We start from the raw sequence: 24,780 nt of genomic DNA, 5'->3' as shown, positions 1-24,780 counted from the left end.
ATAATTTACTGTCCCTCATCGTCTTCGTTCTTTGAAGGTCATGAGCAGCAATAATGTTAGATTTATACACAAAATGCTAAAATATATAAGGACCCTACACTGAACAACAAGACAGCATTCCCATACATTGATTTAAAATATGGCCCTGAGAGGTTTGAAATTTCATTATTGTCAAAAAATTGGAAGGTAATCAAGAGCATACATTAATTTTTCACAAATGAATCTGATTTATTGAATTTTATTGAGTAAGAAGTGGGTATTTGCAACATAAGGGTAGCACTAGATCACAGATGCAAAAATATCTTCATGAACTCAAGTTTGACCTAGACATAGATCGAAGACCTCGAGCAACCTCACAAATAGAGCTTAAGTTTATGAAATGCAGGACAAAATCAACTAATGGTAAAGCCTATGTTAAAAGGAAGTGATGCACTTAGAAATAGGGAACTGGTTAGCTACAGCTATGCCTGGTTCATCTTTTTGAAATGACAAAAGAAGTCAAAATATAATTACCTACATCAAATAAATTCCTTCCCTAAAACAAATAATTTTACTAATGGGTAGAATATATAAGAAATCAGAGCACACAATTATTTCTAACTTCATTCATCACATGGGAAACAAGGGAGTCTTCAAAGCCATACATAGAAGTTGCCTTTACATTTCAACCCACTTAACATGGTGCTAAGAATGAGCAACTGCTTGGATGTCATAGACAGTGACTAAAAATATCAGCAAGCAATGTTATAAATTCATTTCTACTGAGTACTTGCTTAAGATGTGCATTAACTGCTATCTTACCTTAACTATAATATTCAACTTAAAGGATAGTCCTTGAGTTTCTTACCAGGAAAGTTGCTCCATTCTACCTCCAAAAATTCCATTAACAAAAAAAATCCTGCTCGTCATAAAGATAATGCATTTAAAATATTTTCAAATACTTTTTTCATACTTAGAGCACAACTTTTACATAAGACATCAATTAAATGGAGAAGAAACTCCTGAAAAGAAATACCTTTCAATACAAAACAAAATGTGAGGTAAAAAATCACACAGCCATAAAGTTGAACGTTAAATATAATTAATAAATAATATGGTATATCCTCGAGTATAGGTCAGTTATACAAAAGTTAGCAGCCAATGTTTCGATTTATTTTCTTAAATCATCTTCAGGGCTATTTTAGAAAAAGTGTGGAACAATATAAAATACAGAGAATAAGACGATACACAATATTAGAAACAAAACATAAATAAATATGTTCAAAGTTTAGAGGTATGTCAAAATTTTTGTATATTCCATTCTGTTCTTATATATATGTTTATATATACATATTTCTTTAAATTATATTGTATTATATAACAAAAAAACCAATTGTTCCTTCTTTATGTATAAATATTGTGTATCATCTTATTCTCTGTATTTTATATTGTTTCACACTTTTTCTAACATAGCCCTGAAGATGATTTAAGAAAATAAATTGAAACGTTGGCGGCCAACTTTTGTATAAATGACCTATACTCCAGGAAATACCATATTATATATTAAATAAGGTCAAGAAAAGAAAAAAAAAATAATAATATAATTAATTACATAGATCAGGGTTTATTTCTTATTCCAACCAAATATACCATTAACAAGATCAGCCTTAAGATAATTAACAATTTAAATAATACAAGTTTGAACTACAGAACTGCCTCTTGATCATACTTTTCCCTTGGGAGTATGGGAATTGCCTTCAGAATTAAATGTGTAGGAGCTGATTAAGCACTCATTTAGGTGAAAAATGAGGAAGAAACTGGGCGGGGAATTGAATAGTTTGTTCTTTCTTACCCTCCCTTTATTCCCCCCCACCTCCCCTTTCTGCCACCCCACGACCCGTCGGTCCCAGACGAAGCGTCCAAACAAACCCTCCCTAAGTCCCACCCACCAAGGTGGGTTACAATATACAAGTTTAAAGACAAAAATATTCACCATCACCTGTTTGAAAGACTATTAAAAAACAAGGAAGACAAAAGTAAGTCAAGCAATGCATACCTATGATTATGAAAAAATAACAAACTACAGCAGACTCCCGATTGTCCGGCTGCGGTCTATCCGTGAATGCGTTTTACAGTTTTCGATGTTTTCCGCGATCTTCAAAAAAAAATAAAAACTGACGCAAAAGCACCAGGATACTTGCATTTTAATGCTTGGCTACATCGGAATTATTATTTCTATTAGAATTCCCTTCGTAAAATAGAATTGATTTATTTACTTGCTGACGAGGAATGTTTCAAGTCTACTTGGATGTCTGCAGTGCTGACGACGATCAGCGACGGGAAAAAAATCTTGATTTATTTTAGAAGATTCTTCAATGGTTAACCAATCATGAAGTAGGAAAATGATCTTTAAATGCATATTTCATATCGCAAATACGCAGTTATTGCCGAGGCCTCGCATGCGGTTGAATACGGCCCAAGGGAACCAGATATTTCGTCGCGCTCGGGCATGTTTATGCCACGACGAGTCAAGGTCAAACCGGAGAGAGAGGGAAAAGTAGAAGCGAAGGCAGCAAGGGAAGTGGAAGTAGAGACAGCATGAGTCATAGTCGGGCACTCGCCTGAATAGACAATTTTCCATAAGTCCAGGTTTCCTATAACCACTGCTGCTCGATGGCATGATTGCACACCTGTTGCCTTCATGGGAGTTCCGTGTTCCTGTTTTCCTAGCATTGCGGTGCACGATCGCGCTCAGTGATCATGGATCCTCATCCCGCAGCAGTTACATCCTGTACAACTTGTGCGAGACGCGACTACGCGGCCTGGTGCCTGACAGTGTTGTTTCCGACGTCGCACAATGGTTTTGAACCATTCGTGCAAACCACTTTTCCGAATCCGTGACCTTGCAGCCACGGATGCGTGGTTATCAGAAACCAGGTAACACACGGAGGAGTAGGAATGAGAGTACAATCACGTTTTCGCCACTAAAAAGATCGAGGTCAGGAAAAGAAAGCTCTCAATGATTCCGGAAAGCAATCTAAAATAACAGACAATGTGCATAAACGATATTAAATGGTTTGATTTATGTGAATTATGAGAATTAAATGATATTCAAGTGAAAGTTTGGATTGTTCATGTTTTCTGATTATTCGTGCTGCCTCTCTCCATCATTAGCACGGATAATCAGGAGTATGCTGTACAACGATAAATTAAACACAGTAATAAACAAAAATAACATGGGATTGGAACACTTTGAAGCTGACATTACACTCATATTACTAGAATAGTATCTAGGAGGCCAAATTGCAAATAAGTTAAAAATGTTCCCAATTATACAAGTTACAACTCGAGCATCATTGGCTGACTACTAAAAAATTTGAATATTACTATAATACCAGCAATTACAATACCATGGAGAGGGACATACCATTCTATTGTATTGTAATGGAAGAAGTTCTCCACACAGCTAACTTTCATTACTGCCAATAGCAGCAACACTTGAGAAATTATACGTCATATATAGAATTGTATATTCCAGGTGGTTAGGGAAAAATTACTAGACTACTTACAACTGATTAAATAATTGCCTCTATCATCTATCCTGGTATTCTTCATCATGACTGGAATGCAAACTTAAGATTATGATTAAGATGATAATAGAAGTCCAGGTCAAAGCAATTCATTCATCCTTGCCAGAGTTTTCACATTTGAGGGTGGTTTTTTGTGACTTATGCCACATTTTAGGCTTCAATGAGGGATATTCTAAATTTTTTTGTGTATGCTGAAAACCTATCCTTTATTTTTCTCTCTATAAGTTTATAGCAAACTCTTTGAAATCAACTCAACTTATTTTAATGGTGGGAAATAAGTTAACGTACAAATGGCAATATTTTTAACTCTACACAATGGTAAGTTCCACTGAAATTGGATGATTATGGGATAAAAAAAATATCCTTCGTGCTGAAAATTAAAATTAAAGCAGCTCTTCTCTAACCTCCTTATTATTCGTAAAATTCCACTTTGAAAATCATATAGTAATCTTGCACTCCAAATGACCCATCTGAGCTGTTGGCTGAGCATGACGTCAGAGTTCAGTAAACAATATGTTTACTTGGTGCCAGTAGACTATTTGCCCCAGTTTGGGAAATCTATGTACCTCAGTGCAATATTTTTTTTCATTGCATTATATGCTTATTTTATCATCAGCCAAGTGAAATATTTATCCGCAATTATTGACAGGTTTAAACAATGTATACATATTGGAAGATGCAGCACAGTCTTGACGAAAAGCGCTTATTACTTTTTCATCCTCATCATCTATGGCTATTTCCACGGTATAAGATTATTGTTCTCACTTTATATTCTGGTGTCACCTTAGCTCCAAAAATGGAAACGCTCAAATTTATTAACAGTTGAACTAAACAAACTGCTGAAACACTGTATGTCTCCCTTCCAGACCTAAGGAATGCTAAGTAAATCGGCGTAAAATATGATCTATAGTATTTCTACAAAATGTTAACTTTACATATTCCAATATTGCACCAAGTACACATTAAAAGCAATGAGTAATTGACAGTAGTTAAATGAAATACAAACTAAGCTTTAGATTACTAGTGAACGAGATTGTTTATTTAATTTATGTTACATTTCAATTTTGCGGCTTCTGAACTCCACGATGAGAAATCTCCATTACTGGAGAAGAAATAAGCGACCATGAATTAATCTACCACCACAATGTTCCCAGAATGCGTCTTTACGAAGTCGGAGTAAGCCATTGCATAATATACACACCGTAAAAACTTTTTAACTATTCAAAACTGTTTTTGACACATCCTTCACGTTATGAATCAGTATTGTCGTAGATGTTTATTATTATCGTAGATGTTTATTATCATTGTTACTGTTTTGTTATTGCCATGGAGTGAATCTGCTTACTTGCATTCTGACGTCACAGGGAGTTCTTGCAGCACGAAAGAATTTAGTAATTTTTGCGAACTTTGAAGCTCTTTAAAAACAAGAATATTGAGAATTATGAAATCATAACAGTTGCTCATAATCCAAAGAGAATCACTTGCTATATCGAGCTCTTGTTTTATCAAGAGCTCTTTATATCTGAAAAAGAAGGATGCCCATATTTGCTTTTAAATACTACTTTTCTTTAGTACTGGTACTATTTCACACGCTGCAATTTTTGTACTAATGTATAATTTTCCATTACCTCTGGCACAAAGCTACACTAGCCTTAAATATAGCCATCTTTGGTAAAGATTTAAGTGCCCACAACCCAGGTAGTCATTCAGCTAAGTTGTGCCAAGCAATTAAATCTGTGTGATTTCCTACCTTGTATATGCGATGCGTTTAAGTTTAATGACAGGCAAAATATACATTCTACACCGGCTTTCAGAGTTATTATTTTCGACATTAGCGGTAAAATGGGTGGCCTTATACTTCCAATTTAACTAGTTATACACCCCTCTGAAGAGATCTACTACTTAAAAGCTAGTGCTTACTAAGGTAGGGACTTCTTGACCACACTATATCATTTTTGCCATAAGCAACACTCGCTAAAATAAGCTTCCACTGTACATATTTAGATAATGGCGAACATGACAATTTATGCTATCAGTGCTTTCTGTCCTCTCAGACCCTTACTATGCGATGATAGCTTATTTTAGATAAAATTTCCGCAGCCTAAGAATGGAACACCACTTCCAATACTAAATTTCCTCTCCATTACATGCATACATAAAGGATAGCTTTGCTGGTATCATCCAAGGCTTACAGTAGGTAAGTAAGATGTCTTCACTCCCTAACAGAAGCTGCCACCATTAGAGAAGATTGATATAATTATATCACATATGATTGGAATAAATATTGAATTAAATTTTTGGGGATAGCTGACGGCTAAGCATTGATTTCTCGGGATTAAAAATATGATTACTCATCATAGTACTCTAGTCAGAGGCAACTCCCAAAAATCAAGTCAAATGCAACTCCATACCTAAGATAGCTGAGTTTAGGGCTGCACATACTGGCTCACGTTGAACTGGATCTAGCTGCCAGCCAACAGGACTACTCCATGGATTTGAGTATGCAAGAAGACTGAAAGCGTCCTGAAAATAAAAGAAAAAAAAGAAAAATTTTGAGTCATAAAAAATTATTATTGTGAGAAAAGATTTCTGATCATCCTATTTAATAAATACTATAACTTACACACACCAATATACAAGGTAGTTTGAACTTGGAATTACTTATGACTTTTCAAAAGAAAAATTGAAAGATTAAAGAAAAATTAAGAGTCAAGTGGGATTTTAAACACAGCTAATTTTCATTTCACATCAATTCCTAGGAAAACTATAACCAAATAATTAGAATTTATTATCAAAGAAAAAAATACTAGGGGTATTTTCAGCTTTCAAGCTGTAGGCACAAATTTGTTGGATAGGCTTAAACAATTATAAAGTTCCATCTACAGAGAGGACATGGGATTAATGTGATTACCTACATTCCACCTTGTTAGTAATAATGATACAATATTTATTTTGCGGAGGACAACAGTTAAAAATGAAAATAATCTCATTTCAAAGTATGGCAAATGAATGCTGGAATAAAAGAAATTAATAAAATGCTCATTTCATAAGATTTTCATGAACTTGTGTGTGTGAACAACACAAATAGCATAAACTCAGCAATCTACAGTGGAACCTCGTTAAAGCGAGTACGGGCTATAGCGACACACCCGCTATTACGAGAGATAGCCGATGCACCGTCAATTGACCCTATAATAAGCGTGTTAAAAAATTCGTTTTTACGAGACCCTTTCGGTGTTGGCTCTCGCCATAGCGAGGGTTTAACCGCCGGAAGACTTTCATGAAGACTCCTTAACCCCTGTAATTGCTAGCGATCTGTTAGAAATGAAGTTAATGGAGTGCTCAGTCTCAAATTTATGTGGTAAACTGTCGTTCGATAAATATAATGATTGACGAAACAATGCTCTGCATGATTTTTATTCAGTGCGGCGCTAATTAATTGTTTGAATAGTTAGTCGTTATTTGAGTAAGGACATTTAGTGATGCAAAGAAACATCGCCTTTCGTCTGGATTTATGCTTACGTTTATCGGATAGATGTTTATCTGTCGCCGCACCACTCCTGTTCCTGTATATCTGTTTGCAAAAGGTATATTGGCTATTATTTGCTCCACCTCCGGTAAAGCGACAATTCGATATAGCGAGTGTTTATTAGTGCACCGTGGGGTGTCGTTATATCGAGGTTTCACTGTACTAAACAGTATTAGAATTCAATCAGGCAATAAATCATAGAATATCAATGAAAAATAATTCAAGTGTTTCCCAAACAATTTACCACAAACTTAGCATACTAAGTGTTAATAATTAATTGTGGGGAAATTACATTAGACATAAAAATGTTAAGGAACACTGTATACTTTTGGCAATGGGATTACTTAGATTTTGAGAAACTATTTGCTTTGCGTACAAGTGAACAAATCCCACCAGTCCAAAGCTCAGTAACACAACAAACAAACTGACCATGTTCTATAAAATTCTGTAAAATACCACCCATTTTGAGTTCTGGATAATTAAAATTTTTTCAAATTCAATGGTTCACTCGACAAAGATGTCCATTACTGAGGTTTGCCAACCTGCTACAGAATAATTTCAGAGCATTCCTGTATTTGTCAATTCTCTTCCAGGTGAATAGACAACATAAGCACCTTTCATGCAATAATTTTGGAATTAGTAAGATTTATATGTACTTCACTTGCTTGGATTGGCAAATCACGCCTACCTTGGAAAACAATTTGGTGACCCTACCTCTACTGGGTAACTGAATAGTAAAATTTAGACCTAAACCCTTATCTTAAATAAATTACTGATTGAATGAAAACTCTGCAGAAGTTTCCCAGAAGTCACTTTCCCTAATCTACATCTTGTTATCCACCATACCTGAACACATTTTTAGGGTTCAAACAAACCTGCAACATCTTCTTATTAGTTTCACTCTTCCCATCTTCCCTCCTGAGTCGTAAACTCATGTTATACAACTCTCGCCCAAATTCCAGCATCCTTTCAACAGCGAGACGACTTCCTCCACATAATCTCCTTTCGGCTTTTGAGCCATCGTTAGCCCCATCTCCTTCACTGCCCCCAGCACATCCTCCGGTCACTCCCATCATGCCCCCACCTAGGGGAGAAGCAGGCGAGGAAGGAGAAGATGAGGATGACGAAGACGAGGTGGACGATGAGGATGAGGTGGTAGACGCTGGCGAGGTAGGCCCTTGTGGAGCAGGAGGCGCCTGATCCACTTCTGCAAAGACAAAAATCGTTTTAGGGACAGTTAGGAACACATTCAAATGCAAAAATTCGTAGATGCATACACAAATTTTTGATAAGACAAGACTGCCTAAACCTCATATTTTCATGCATAGACAAATGTCACGCACAAAAAGTACACATTGAATATACAAGAACAATGACCATACACAGGTAGATGACCATCCATTGAGGGAAGCACCCACCCAAGTGGGTACTTCCCACATTTAGAAATATATAGGCATTTTTTGTCATATTTCTTTAGTCCAAAACTAGTATGTGAGGCATTGAGTGCATTTTATACAAGTTAGTGCTGTAGCTCATTGTAACTCATTGAAATTTATAATATATGAAAAACAAAAGCAACTTTAATGATGTTGGCCATCCATCAAAGCCTTAGTCATTCTGTCATCAATACAATTCATCCACATCAACATATTACTCTGCAAACTGCCTTAAAGAGTATGTGTTAGGACACCAGCCATTAACAGAAAAAAGGCGATGAAAAGGAAACGAAAGAAGATACACATTAACAGATATATTTTGACTACCTAGTCCCACCTAGCATTTATTTATAGATTAAATACCAATGTTTTGATCAATAAAGGATGGGTTGGTTCGATTTTTTGTTTTCTCAAATTACAGTTCTGTTCCTGGCATTGGTAATTGGTCCAAGTTTTCAATTAATTTAAGTATTCCTGTCTCATAGCTAAATTTACAAAAGCAATAATGATTTTCAACAGGATATTATGAAAACAGTATAAAATAACACAATAAATCTCACAAGTAACTGCAGAGTTCAGCCTTCAAATTTTGTTAAAAATAACAAATCAGGTAAAGACAGGCAGAAACAAATACAAAAATAACATCATCCTCATCAACCATGCAATAACTACAGCTTGTTGATTTTTGATTTTTTTTTCAAGATTCATAGAAGACCTAAGCCTAAGTGTGGAGGAGATATGTTTATTTATGCCCCATTTCAAAAACAGGATTCCCACTCTCACTAAATTATAAAATTCACACTTGTTTCCAGGTTTTCAGTCTTAACCCTTAGACTGTGGGAACGCTTTTATAAGTTTTGTGCGCTGACTGCAGAAAAACGTTTTTAAACATTTGACCATTGCTCGACCACCTTCTTCTGTTTCCCAAAATTTTTATTGCTACCTGGGTAGAGCCTGAGAGCACTTTTCCAAGCTGTAGGGATCATTGCTGCAGCTTAACTCCCCTGACCATCCCAAAAATACAAAATGTTTAAAAACATTCCCACAGCCTTAAGGTTAATATCATCAAATTCACAGTCTGTTGGCATGCCATTTTAGGGAGAAATATTGATCACTTAACAATCACTGGCTGCACGTTAACTAAAAACAAAAACGCGACAGATACCTAGAATGCAAACGCAGCAATGAAAGTATCTAATATGACATCAAAAATATCTCCGATGACGTCACCTATCATTAACAAAATTCAGGGCCGGCTTAAGGTTGTGAGTGGGAAAATAATGGGAGCAGGGTGGCAGGGAGATATGGAAGTGTCTGAATTTCCGCCAGGGCTATGAACACTTTGGTTACCAGTCTTCCGGGCTCTGGTTAAGTCTAAACACTAGAACTACAGATGGAGTCATTTTGACTCCTCGCGATTTTTTTGAAAAACGTGTATTATTTTATTTTCTAGAACTATTTAAATCGCTAAGCCTCATTTTGGGTCAAAAATGAATAAAAGTCACGGAATTTCAGGTCAGAATTCGGAAAATTTTAGTCAGGGCAGAGAAATAAAAATCGCAAGGAGTCAAAATGACTCCATCGGTAGTTCTAGTGTTAAGGTCAAAGTGTTGTCCAATCATAGGTTTAAGGTCATTGTGTTGTCATGGCACACAGACAAATAATTGCACTTAGAATATACGTGTGTAGATAAATGGATGGACAGTGTCTGCACATGACTGACCTTTAAACATAATTGACAAGTCGATTTTTCTTTTGCACTGTCAATCGTAGTTATACAATCAAGTTTGAGAGATTTTTAAGGTTGTAAGATGAAATTCACGGCTTATTCACTGTTTTAAGGTTCTCACAGTTGTGTGGGAGCCTTGAATAAATTTGAGATAAATAGTTGTGAAAGCAGTTTTTAATAGAACTCTTCAGAGCACTGCTTTCCAAGGGGTATCCAGTCAAGAACGTGCAGCTGAATTTCTGATGAAAATGCTTGAGCTTAATCGGAGAGGTAACCTTTTTTCAAGGTTCAAGGTTACTTAATATTTCCTCAGTGATGGCCATAGTTTGAGGGTAATATTGAATGTAGTCATTATAATAATTTTTCTAGAACAACTGGTGGGTTCCAGGTAAAGATTTACACAATGCTTATTTAGTATTGATGTGAACTTACATTAACCCACGGACATCAAGGAATTGTACTGTGCAAAAATCTGAGCTAGTTAAGGTATAATTGCATCAGCTGTCTATATGAAGTGAATACACCAACAGAAAGCCAAATTTTGCTCACCATCCTTGGCACCAGCACATGGCAACATATCAATGGGAAAGCATTCTGTCTGCCACTTATTTGTAGCATTTTGCCATTGAGTATGTAGTTATCATGTGAGTTTCTCCTGTTTTCATCATCTCCTGTCACCATGCATTTAAAAACCTTCCTTTTTTTATTATTAAGACTGACATTATTTTTCAAATTCTTCAGCTCGATCAGATAAATTGTCAAGGAAATACAATGAGATTTTATTAATGACAGACACACCTATACTACATTACCAGCTGTCATTATCGAAATATTTAATATTATTCAAAAGCAAAATACTTTATTTCAATGGATCTTGAAAATTTAGAGGACAAAATTATGTTTAAATAATTAGGTAGGGGAAAAAGAAATCCATTATCTTTGCATGAACTTCAGGACATTATTTAACAAGCTTCGGACGTTTTGGTCAAATTTGGCTTCCGATTTAGGTCAAATATACACCGTTTTGTTCGATAATTTGTTGCCATTTTAATGGTAGCTTCAAAGTGCATCTCTCAGTGAAGTGGCATTTTTTGGAGAAAAACTATAGTATCTGTTTTCCTCTATCTTCTCTTGATGCCAATTTCTTAACACTCAGGAAGGTTTGCAATGCTAGAAATAGATGGTATGTAATAGCTTGGTGCCTGGTCTGGACTATTGGTGGATGTATTATTAAACCTTTCCAGCCAAGCTCCCGAAGTTTCTGGTGAGTCACTAAAAATGTGTGTGACCTTGCGTTGTCCTGATGGAACATAATACCTCTTCTGTAATTATTTCTGCGATATTATCGACATTTTTGATGATGGGCCGGCCCATGCAAGGTGCATCTTTAACATAAAAAATTCCTGAACAGAATCGATGAAACCAAAATTGCTCGAAATTGGCTGTTTAAGTATGGGGATCATAATAACACCACCATTCAAAATTTCAGCCGCCTGAATTGCATTTTCACCTTAATAAAAAAAAATATATATATAAAATTTTCTCGTTGTAGACCTCCATTTTTAACAGCCTGTAACTAGGAACTGAATGGAACAAACAATGAACAGCAAATGAATTTATTTAGAATGAAATGTCACCTTGACAATGAGCTTAAATTTGAAATCGTCTGATAGATACTTTACGAGATATCGATAATTACAGCCATCAACTGACAAAATAATGGATTTCATTTTTCCCAACCTAATTTTAACACCCAAGTTTGCTTTTACGCATGACTCATTAATTCTTTTTATTTGAAAAACAAAATTTGAAAATTCACCCACACTTTAACCCTATGTCTTTATTTTCAACAAGTGATACCATTAGTTTCCTAGCAGAAGAGCAAAAATTTTTATCTCAAAATATATGGATGAGATACACATTAGTTACTTTAGTAAATAGTTATCAACTTATCCACCATTTCAAAAGCAGAGGCAACCCATTTATTTCCCATTCACCATGCACTCATGTATCACAAATAATAGGGTGGTTTCCTATTATTTTGTTATTGCCTATATCAAAAGATTATTACTCCTGGAGTACGCATTTCATGCTCTTAGATTTTCGAATGACGATACCTATTTTTTGCTATTAAATGAAAAGTGAAAATTTTCAAGTGCACCAAAATGCAACAGCTAAGTAGAAATGGTGGGAAAAGTACGTGATATGTATCTCTAGTACCAGCTGTCGCCGTGTGAGGTGCCCTTGGGGTGAGGCTTTGAGTGCAGATACGACGCAGGCTGCTAGCAGGTAGCAGAGTACCCTGCTAGCAGGTAGTGCTTGGCTTAAATAAGGTTTATTATTACCCTATCAAATGAGGGAAACTTTCCGAACTTAGGTAATTTTAATGGTTGATTATTAAGAGATGTTTCCCTGAGCTCTGTGCCTCATGAATGCAATTGGTAATCTCAGACAATGTAAAACTCCTATCTACTCGCATAGAAACTAGGTCCCTGTGACTTCACGTGGAGTGGCATCGCATGGGCGCCAATCTGGCCTTTTTCAAATGAGGTTAAAATTGACCATTGCCATTCGTCTAAACTGGGATTTCTAAAACCAAATAATTTGTATATTATGAATACACTAATGATGGGTAAGGAATCGCAATCAATGCATTTCGTTTTCTTTGATGAAGGAATCTACCCTATTCTTTCATTGTTAATATTTAATACCGTCCTATCAATTATCAGCTGTTCCCCACACAATTACAGCGTACTACAATAATACACTCGCTGTTTCCTTAGTAACTAATTTATCTGCCAGCTCTTGGGGACACGATATAAAATTTCATGAGAAGAGTGGCACTGAATCACATAAAAGACACCATTTCACATATATTTGGATAAATAACTTGAGTGATTTTCCCTTATATTTACCAATGATCAATGGTCAAAGTTGCCGATTATAAATGAAATTATACAAATAAATGTGGCAAGAATTACATCACAAATAATATCACAATAAAACATCATCAATATCAATCACATAACATCACCTAATTTCGTTTTTTACAAACAGACAAAACTTAGGGTGGGTTAGTATGTAACATGATACAGTACAACTACATAATACTAATTATGTACATTAATTTAAGGAGTTTCAATGCCAAAGCATATGTCACCAATTGGCTAGCAATGATTGACGGTAAAAATAACACCAAGGAATGAACAACAGAATCACCAAAAATTCTAACCATGCTAATAGACATTTCCAGTTCATTTCAACTTCTGGAGCAACCTGTATGCTCATTAAAGCACGTAGATACCAAAACTTTATAACAAGGTAGAAATTCTTTCCATTGGTCACAAAGCAAAGACAATCATTAATTAGCTCCAATAGATCACACACGAGACCTACATTCTGCATTACAACTTCAATTCATACTTTCATAATATGCCTCCATTATATATGTATAGCAATACAGTGAGTCCTCGTTCTACGTCACCCCGTTTAACGTCATTTCGCGATAACGTCACGAAAATTTTACGACCGTGATTCGTTTATCGTCCCTTCGCTTCGCGATAACGTCGCGTATTTTAAATTTCGCGCGAGAAAAAAGGCGAAGTGGCAGGCGTTACAGGTTGTTTGTTTAGTGGGCGGTAATACGGTCAGTCTATTCAAAGTGTAAAACGGTGTGTATATTGTTAATTGCGATTACGGTTTTGGCAAATTTTAGCATCAGAGACATTTCCACGACAATGTCCAAGAGAACAATGTTCACAATAATTTTGGTTCCTGTTACTGCCACGATGTTTCAGCGATGATGATGCCCAGGCGACGCCCACCCGCCTCAATTCGCATTTTAAACCATCTCTTCGATTTCATAATCCCAGTTTGCCCGCCCTCGCTCATTTCCGCCATTTCGATTTCGCTCCTAAACGGTCCGAAAAGAAATTCTCGTAGCGAGGGTAGGGCCTAAGGACCGGAGCACCGGATCCCCGGTCTGTAGCGTCTGGTAGCATTCATTGGACCGCACAATAGCGAAGCCGAAAAGCAAAGGCGGGAAGATACAAAAAAGGAGAAGGATTTACGTCACTGCTGCTATTGTCGTTGATGAAGACAGGAACTCGTATTTATGCCATAGTTTGGCATTCCCATCGTAAAAAATGCCCCAGATATGATACGCTAAAATTTTTTTCGCATAGGAATTGCGAGGTCTAGGAACCGATATTCAATTTTTACATTGTTTTTATGGGATATTATGCTTCGATTAACTTCATTTCGTTTATCGTCACATTTTTCAGGAACGGTAGGTGACGTTAAACGAGGACTCACTGTACTTCATTCCTAACAGACATCCATGATATATCTTTCATAACAACAAAAAAAATATTGAAAATGATAGAAACTAAAAATTAAGCACAGAAAAATAAGATGTGGGTGGCGATAAAGTAACAAAAAAACCCTATTAAACAAAATTAAAATGCTTCATAAACTTAACAGATCAACCAAACTTTTTTATAAGAGTCGAATTTACATATTTCCAATTAAATGTACCATCTGCATTTGGAAAACAGACCCATCAATTACATAATTCATGGACTTAATGACCTCTAGGAGGACACTGCCTTTTAAATATTCTTATAATTGAACTACCAGCTCCTAATGAATTGCATACACATTAATAAATACATAGAAATCAAAATAGATGAATTTAATGAATTGATTTCAAAAGCTAGATATTAAATAAAATTTTAAGTCTGCATTGAGGAGCTTCAGACAAATTGTCCATAAAGCAATATTGAAAGAGAAATCGTAGGAATGTGTTTAACTTGGACAAGTTGTTTAGCATGGAAAAAATGTTTTCCTCAACTGATGGAAACCACTGACTTTCGCAATATGAATTATAATACCAACTAGGACAAAAAATATGCTATAAAATTCATAAATAAATAAAAAGCTTCATTCAGCACCTCACTAAATACATATATGTTTAAGTAAGATGCACGATTTCTACCTTTGCACAATTAATTACTTTGCTTCTCAGTTTCAACGGCAAATAACTTTGTACCAGGTCACTATCAAGTTGAATCTGCATCAATATTGAAATAAAAAGTACAAAAAAATATACACCAAATCCTTTGATGAAACATTTCCATACTTCCACTACACAAACGCTCAACAATCGCCCACCAAATCAAATCCCCTCATTTACATAATGTAAAATCCAAATTCTGATATGAAATCTAAAGAAGTCAAAAGTAATAAATACTAAGATAAATTTTAAAACCATAATTAAACCACCAGCTATAAATAAATATTTATTTGAAATGAATAACACATAATTAATAATAAAACCCTAACTACATACATACTTCCAACAATGAATAGATCACATCGACCGATAATTACATAATACATATTTGCCACAGCGAAATTGTCAATGAAAATATCATTTTGGTAGACCAATAGTTAAATCCAGGTCTCCAAACTGCCAGTAAGGTGTGATAATTGCAACAGCATTTTCTTTAAAGGGAGACATTAGCTTTTGCGCTGTAAATAGAGAATCAGCAGACTAGCAATAGCAAAGTCTCTGTTGGAGTCCCAGTCAAGCCAAATGAAAATTTCAAGCAAATATCATCATTTGGCAAACTTATCTTTGCACTGTACAACACACTATAGCTTGGGTAATTTTTTTAATGCAATACTTTGCAAAAATTCAATTTGAACACAAATACAGGTACAGCTGGATATATCGTGGCAATTTACCTTTAGGAAGTCCTATCACAAAAACTTAATGAGGAATATAAGGTGATGTAAAATGTTTTTAAGTAAACAGCTAAATAATACTGCCCACTAGCAGAAATACATTTTTATAAGCTTCTTTCAGATCATTTAAATTTTTGCTATTTACGCTACTGGCACAAGGAGACCGAGCACAAAAATTGCCAGCATAATCACTGCTTTTGCAACCAGCATAAATTATGGGCATAACACAATGAATCGGTTGGCCTCTATTAGAAAAAAACCCAAGTTTTACTATTTTAAAAGTAATTAAAAATGTTATCCCATTCAATGTAAAAGCCATCTCAGTTCATTGAGATCTTAAAAAAAAAGAGCAAAATAGGCAAAACGAATACAAAAAATTACAAATCATTGTAAAGCCTTGACCCTCGAGTCTTATACAAGAGTGCAAGGTTGATTACACCAACACAGGACATGTCCTTTTACCATGTAGCTCCAACACTATACTGAATTAAGTCTGAAAAGGTTTATCTTGAGTGGATTCTTGCCAACAGACAAATTAAGCTACACTCGTTCAAATGACAGGAAGATTGAGTTGATGAAAGGGCTAGAATCATTATTAGTTGATCCATTGTCAGCAAAAATACATAGGGTTTGGTAGAATGGAATGAATATAATATTTCATAATCCTGTTAAAATACAAAGGAATTCTATATAAAGGAGAGGAAAGCATCATTGCTTTATCTGTGAAATAATCGTGTAGTTTTTCAGCAGCCAAAAATTTTCCGAGGACCTTTATTGTCAGTTTTGGACGCCTTGGTTTCAATTACGACTGACTCATCCTCCACTTTAATGGCCAGTCTGAAATCTTTGGTAGCTATAATTTTTTCTACAATACGAAGAATTTGGGAATATTTTCACCATAATTTCAGGTAAAAAATATAAGTAAAAGGTTAAAAATACAAAGAGGTAACCCAGGTCCTTACAACATGAGGATATTTCCCATATTAAGTGTCTAATGATGATATTATGAAAAAATACTAATACAGACAAATTTTTAGTTCCTATTAATATAGTAAGGTACAAAAATGTATCGACTTTGGATTACGATATCCCAAGAGGAAAAGTCATTCATCCTCTGAGGCTTATAGCAGATTAAAAAAGAGTGGCAACTTAAAAAGGGGAGTAGCTAGCCTAACCCTGACTCCACACAACCATATGTACGTAGCTAACTTCATGAGCTGCACAAGAAGTGTGCATAAGTTAAATCACCACACTAAATGTGCTTCTCCTGAACGAATAAGTTTCACTGAAAATTCAAATTGATGTCATTATTCTTTCACACTACATTTGAGAACACTAGTAAATTATAAAATATTTTTACCAGATACTTAATGAGACAGCAAAAATCATAAAAGAAAATATGCTGAGAAAAGTAATGCGATTCTGTTACTTAACTCCCTAAAACCCACAGTGGCTTCATGCAAACTTGGCGAGCCTAAGATTACACATGCCTTCTTAAACCTATTTTCATGATCCAATGCTGCATTCATCTACACAGCAAGCTCAATAACCATTATAGAAGTGACCCAATAAAGCAAAAGAATTTGGCTCAGCAATCATCACCAATGTAGTGACATATAATAGCGAATATTACAAAATTCAATCTTCACGTTTATGTGATTACTCGTCGATAAATTGTTGTGTAATGGCATACCATTTAATTTTAGCTGGAAAATTCTAGAACCGAAATATTTAAGAAATGTTCACTTCTTTCTATTTAAGCTGACCACTCCCAGAAGTCACTAGAACATTAAGCAATAACAGAAGTTAAAACACTGCATTATATACTTAAGAGCCCCAGAATGTATTTGGAAGCCATCAAAACTTGAATGCTCGAAAGACCATTTTCTAAAATGCACTACAATAAAAGGAAATCAATAAATCTCATAATTGGGAGTTAATATGTCTCACTAAAAAAAAATACTAAACTTTAAAAAGAGAAGCAAAAAGTTGTAACTTATAAAGAGAAGGGTGTAGATGTTTAGCATGTCTTTCATGCATAACTATAAAATGTTAGCATGGTAGGTTGGTTAAGCATATCTCATTGAAAATGAAAAGGTTTAAAAAAATATATAATTAGGATACATAGGCTGTGTTGTGGTATAGGTATAAAATATTCATTCAGTATGTGTGCACACAATTAGAATTTTAAGTATATGCCTACCTGCATGTTAAAGACATATAAGGGATAAATAAATTTAATCCTAAAAATCAGGTGATTGGAATTTTAACCTGCGACTCTGGTCATTGAAGTCAGACTTGTTACGGATGAGGTATACTGACCTGCTGCAAAGATAGAGTAAAATATAAAGTGTTAAATCAAATGCATCATGATATTCACAAACTGGTGTTGGGTTACGAGGGATAATGTATGTACATTAGATATAAAAGGTAAATAGGGCTTGTATGATCATGTTTTCTTCTGTAATGCGTGAATGTGGGAACATTGATACAATAACAAATCATATTTATAAGTATAAGGGAAGAGTAAACACCCTCAGACGTAATGGTACCCTTTCCATTCACTCATTCGAAATACTACATAGCATACTGTTCAATCAACTTAAGTTCAACTCAATTCACTCCCAATCTACGTGGATGTAATAAACTATAATTAAATTTGAAGATGTGTAAATATCTCATCCACAGCCCATAATTGAATTATGGAACACTGTCTAACATGACTACTTCAACTATTGGATGCTTTCTAAAGAAGAACTTAACTTCATATAGAGCACCTTAGCAGCACAAGAACCTAATGAGCTGAAACACCATGGAAAACTTAACTGGCAAAATTTGCTATAGTTAAGAAAAGCGGGGAGGTCTTTATATGCATTTTTATTTAAGATGTAAAAAGCAAGTAATCTAGGTTAAAACTTAAATCCAAAAACACAGAAGAAAGCAACCCCAACAGGCATTAGTTGATTGTCACAAGAAAAAGTCCACCAAAGAATAATTAGAACACTAGGTCCCGGGCAAAAACAAACAGTCCGACTGTTTAAGAACTTAAGGGTATTAAATAAGACTTCTCAACACAAATGATAAAACCAGTATGATAAAAATATTTTAAAGCAAAGAGAACGTAGCCATTGGTCGCAATGGATGTCTTCAAATGAGTTGAATCGCGCAGTTGATGGCACGGCATTGTCGACGGTCACTAAGCCGCCCTCTCCAATCCGGCCCAGCAGTACGCCGGCGTGAAATACACACAGTGGTACCTTGAGGCTACTTTCAGACGCGACGACTTTTCGCCGGCCGCCGTTCACGGCAGGCCCGGTGCAATTCAGGCCGATTTCAAATGAGACATCCCTCTGGATATCATGGCGGCCGGCAAAATGTCGTCGCATCTGAAAGCGGCCTTTGATGTCATCTTTTGACAGGAAAGGCATTTCTCAAAAACCCTCCAGCACGTATTGTTTTTGTATGAGTTTATTTACATTCATTATGAATATAGCAGATCAGTTACTAGTTTTCTTTCGTTATTAATGCTCCATCCCCTCCAGGAATATTTTTAATGCACTGAATTAGAGCCGCTTAAAATTTTATCCTAAAGGTGAAAACATTAATCTGTGATTTATCATTGATGACTCATTTACGATCATCAATTTCTATTGCGTGGTACTGTTATTCTACCACATATTGTTGAAAATTAGCTAAGAAAGCTATTGAAATCTCGGGTTTATTAGACCAATGTAGCTTAAATATACACCTCAAAAAACAATTTCTTGGGAGAAGCATGAGCAGAATAAAAAAAGATGAAAATCGTGTTTGAGTTGGTGAAAATCGCCCTTGAATTAGCACAATTAGTGATTAACACAAAATTCGCGTATTTGCGGGAAAACCCCAGAATTCGTGTTAAATTTCGCATTATTGCATTTTCGACTTTTGCATGTCCCTAGTCATTAGGTATATATGATGGATACAGAAAATCAAAGGGAAGGATTTCACAATTACCCTTGGAACACCCAATATGCAAAATATGGGTAAAGGGGAAAATATCTCCACTTACCACCCTACCTCTGACAGGCTCCAAAACAAAAGTCTTTATACTCAGTGAAGCAAAATTTAATAGGATTGCAGTCTTATGTCTTTTGAATGTAAGGGAATGACTGTTCTTCCAATTTTTTAAGCAAATATGTTTCATAGAACCTGTGTAAAGAAAATTAAACAGAACATTTAACTGAGAGGATATTTAAATTAGGTCCATGGAGATAAGAAAGTTTTTTTTTTAAGAATTTTATGACTTATTAAAAAGGCAACCAGGCCAATCAATCAAAATAAAACTAATCAATTGAGGTGAGCATTAGGTAAATTCATTTTTTAATTAGGGGTGGTTCAAAGAATTACAAAATTAAGACAAAAGTAGGTCTTTATCTAAAACAAAAAAAAAAAAAACTTTTCATGCAGAATGCATGCTTTAAAAGTGTGAGATCATATCTTAAAAACTCGTCAACTGTGGGCTAAATATGACAGTACTTGACTAAAATATGACAGCACTTGACTACAATTTCCAGTGACAATATAAAAGTCATAGGCTTTAAAACAGTCATAAAAGTCAACAATATTGTCCATTACAATGTTTATTTTTGACTTTGGTGGTGATTTTCAGGTTGCTTAAATCACTTTTGCTTGATTGGATTCCTCCCGATTGTTTGACTGAGCAATATGTGAAAATAAGGGGAAACTGGAATAAGACAAAAATGTATACGTAATAATAATTCTGGGTCTAAACTAATTTTTGAAATACCCACCGATCATCTAAATGAATCAGTGTCAACCTCAACAGAATGCTCACATTACAAAAGATAGTCCATTTTAAATTACTCGACCTACTCAACACCAATCACACCCACCCATAACGCCTACATAATTTTCCTTTTTCTTCAACCAATTTGATACGTACAATTATACATAATGATATAACAATTTTTTTTGCAGGAATTCCACAAAGCACATGAAACATCACATTCACACAATAAAATTAAATACAAAAAATACAGGCTCCATAACAATGCATGTTCCCTGATATGCCTAGACAGCTGACAGCCAAAACTATGATTCAAATACAGCAGACTCCTGATTATTCGGTTGCGGTTTATCCGGGTTGCGGATTATCCATGCTTGATTTTCACTCTCGCTCAATTTTTTCTGTGATCTTTATAAAAAAAAAATTGGACGCAAAATCATCGAAATTACGGCATTAATGCTTATTATTTCCGTTAGATTCCCCTTCATGAAATGGAAGTGATCACGTGCTAGGTGCATTCACGGGAACACTGTGTTCCTGTTTTCCAAGCCTCACAGTTCGTGACGGCGCTCCTTCATCATGGATACACATCGCGCAGCAGTTGCAACCCAGGCAACTTGTGCGAGACGGGACTACGAGGCGTGGTGTAGTTTCCAACATCGAGCAGTGGTTTTGAAGCATTCGTGCAAACCTCTTCTCTGTATCTGTGATCACACAGCAATGGATGTGTGGTTTTCGAAACCAGGCGTTACATGGAGCATTAATAATACGAGTACAACCATGTTATCGCCGCTAAAAAGATCGCGAAATGGCGGAGAAAGTTCTCAAGGAGTCTGGGAGGCACTCTTAAACAACAGAATAGCTGCATGAATACTAATTTATTGTTTGTTTTACTTAAATTATAAACATTACAAGACATTTAAGTGAAAGTTTGGATTACCCATGTTTTCCGATTATTCGTGCCGTCTCTCCCCATCATTAGCCATTAGGATAATCGGGAGTGTACTGTAGCATTAGGTATTTGCATTCGTGGATTCCATTGTTTAGGAACTAAGATTCTCCTCTATAAGGACATAAAAAATTACTCAGAATAAATAGGATGGGCCTTTATTTAGATTACTAAACACATATTCATTTAAAAAAAAAACACGATGAACTTCAGCACTTTTAAGTGTATTGGTTTCATATGCATAAGTCAACTCTCAAAGAATGTCAGATCAGCAGGAATTACATCAAGTCTGATCTAATTATATCACACCTGATCCAACTGATTAATTAAAACACAATCAGACCTGATATGACTTGATCTCTTTAACTCTTTTACTGCCACCGGGCCGATACATCAGCCCTCGCTGGTTGGGCAAAAACTGCCATGGGCCGATAAATCAGCCCATGGCAGTTTTTGCCCAACCAGTCTTATTTGAATTTTTTATTTCGTGATTGTGGCCTTTTCAGTGGTTGCCATCTCATTAACACGTGTGCTTTACTGCCTGCTAAGATGGTTCTGATGGTAAATAATAAAATTAAGTAACTGAAATAATTTAAAATCTGAAATTCTGCAAATTCCAGAAAATAGCCTTGGCGGTCCTCGTACATCCCACCCGAAATGGGCTGGCAGTAAAAGGGTTAAATCAAGTCTGATTTAATTAGATAATGCACAAAGTGAGAGTGGAGACTTCAGCGTGGGAGAAATTTGCACAATCATAAGTAAAGTCAACCCTTACGTGTGTCCCTCACAACGGAATATTTATTTCATTTTTCTCTTCATCAAGGTAAATAATAGAATTATATTATTTAATCATGTATTTGTAAACTAAATGTTTAACTTTATGATTATTTATGCTCATGTTCATAGTAAAATCTGTTCATTTTCGTTGTCTTTGCACTAGGGATGAGCAGATACAGGATTTTTCAGATCAGGATCAGATCCTTGATTTCCCGAGCTGGATCATCGGATATTTTTGGATCCAAATGCATTTTCAAATTCCTGCTATGAAACGAAGTCATTATTCAAGTTTCTTCTGGGTACACACAATCAAAGAAATGCTTTTTCGATTAACAAACACATTTTAATATTTTTACTGATTAAAAATCATTTTATAAGCTTTCGATTTATTTTTTAGAAAAAGATAAATTCTTTACATGCTCAGGTTCTAAACTGTCACACTTGCATTTGGAAATGAAAATAGGTTTCAATCTTCAGATACACCATTGACTCAATTATAATATTCCTCATATAAGTTTCCCCTGAATTTTGTCACTTTCTCATCGCATACTGACTTGTGTTTCACCCGCAAATGCTTCAGTTGCAGCGAGGTGGATTTTGCCTGTCCTCGCAATAGTTTCACATTACAGTGCACGCACATGGTTCTCTTTATGTCAGTAAAATGTTTCTACACAATGAAAGACATTTTTATTGGTATATCATTAAATTAAATTGCAACTGCACAATCTGCAACACAATTAACAATGTTTAGAACAACATTGCGACGAGTTGCAGAACAGAATGAGACGACCTCTCAGCAAGAGGAAGGACTGGGCAGCAGAAGTGAATAAAGGATAGGTGGAGGGGAAAGAGCGTGCTTCCCCCGTCTTTCAAGCAATGATGCCAGTCAAGGATGAACATATCAGATCTTGCTATTTTGTGACGTCTGTTTCTTTGAAAATTGTGCAGTTTGGACAATGTTGAATATCGGTATAGTCTTGTTACAAGAAAAAAAACTTTGTTTCAATCAATTTGAGCTAAAAAAAAAACTAAATATGTTAGAAATGCGACACATTCGGTCTCATTCCTTTTTGAACCCCGAGCACATAATCCAATTGCCGAAAACTATTGAGACATCTTCGGGTCCAGTAAGTCACTCACCTAGCATTTGTTCTCCAGAAACAGAGAATTGAAGCAGGTAAGATGAAAAAGGTTAGTGGGTAGAGATGGGGTAGGGATGAAACGCACTTCCATTGTTCTCGTGTAACCTGATATTTTCCTATGAAGATATTGATTTATGGACTGTATGGCCTCCGAAAGGAAAAACAAGTATCAGTGGCATGGGGTGATGGAGGGCCGAGGGTAAATTTTTAAATCTATGACATAGTCACTTTTGACTTGGTTGTTATCCTATGGCATTGAGATTCTCCCAATGGTTGTTCAATCTCTTTATAAGGGTGACACTATGTGCCTGTCATATTTTGCCGTAAAAATTTCCATGGCAGACATTCTGTTGCATAAACCCAACGAGAGCTTTTAAACAAAACGGTTCAAGAGAAGGACAGGCATTGCAGTGCAAAGGCACATGCGAAGGTAGAATGAGAACTCTTTCCACTCCCTTATATGGGACGCTGCATTCACTGAAGCATGAATTTAAAATTTAGGATCCAGATCCGATGCCTTTAGCAAATGTGGATCTGAAGTATCCCATGAAGGGCAATATCTGCAGATATTTGGATCTGAGGTATCCGATCCAACTATCCCTACTTTGTACACATTGCTAGTGTTATTACTGCACACATATAATCTCTCACATTACACACTATTTTTTCACTGTGGACTAAATTTAATGGATGCAGGTAGGGCTACTGTCCACATCTTAAGGCGAAAGGTGATTGCCCCGTTAAACGATTTTCCTAATTTGAGTGATAAGAACGATACTATCAATGTGATACCTTTGCTAATATATAAGTCATTGCATTTTATTCTGTTTAGCTTACCAAAATTGACATAAATTGGAAATTGTAAGTTTTAGATGTAGTAATTAATTGAATATATTATTTTTGGAAAAACAGTCACAACAAAAGAATTCTCATTACTAGTCTATTGCCGTAAACCTAAAGTCTAAAACCACTTTATCTAAGAAGACTTTTATAGAAAATTTCCACGCTCGGTGAAAATACTTATTTCGTGATGAATACACATAAAAAAGTAGGAACTCACAACCCATATCAGACAATGCATTCACAACGCCAAAATGTTTGAGCCCAAAAATTTG

General features: G+C 35.5%; 1 protein-coding gene across 2 annotated transcripts in view; it reads right to left on the bottom strand.

Moving 5' to 3' along the window:
- The window catches only part of LOC124162364 (ran-binding protein 10), a 66,366-nt gene that overhangs the window by 5,911 nt on the left and 35,675 nt on the right, over positions 1–24,780 (bottom strand). Inside the window, exons 8-9 of one of the 2 annotated variants that reach the window (XM_046538878.1) lie at positions 7,974–8,308; positions 5,981–6,092 (exon numbers count right to left, since the gene is read on the bottom strand). In XM_046538878.1, the coding sequence (XP_046394834.1) occupies positions 5,981–6,092; positions 7,974–8,308 (447 nt within the window). The remainder of the gene's footprint in view (positions 1–5,980; positions 6,093–7,973; positions 8,309–24,780) is intronic. The other variant, XM_046538886.1, reaches the window with a different exon arrangement.

Source organism: Ischnura elegans, chromosome 1, assembly GCF_921293095.1.
Source record: "Ischnura elegans chromosome 1, ioIscEleg1.1, whole genome shotgun sequence".
Lineage (NCBI taxonomy): Eukaryota > Metazoa > Arthropoda > Insecta > Odonata > Coenagrionidae > Ischnura > Ischnura elegans.
The sequence above is the reverse complement of the archived record's forward strand: the minus strand, read 5'-3'. Positions and strand labels throughout refer to the sequence as shown.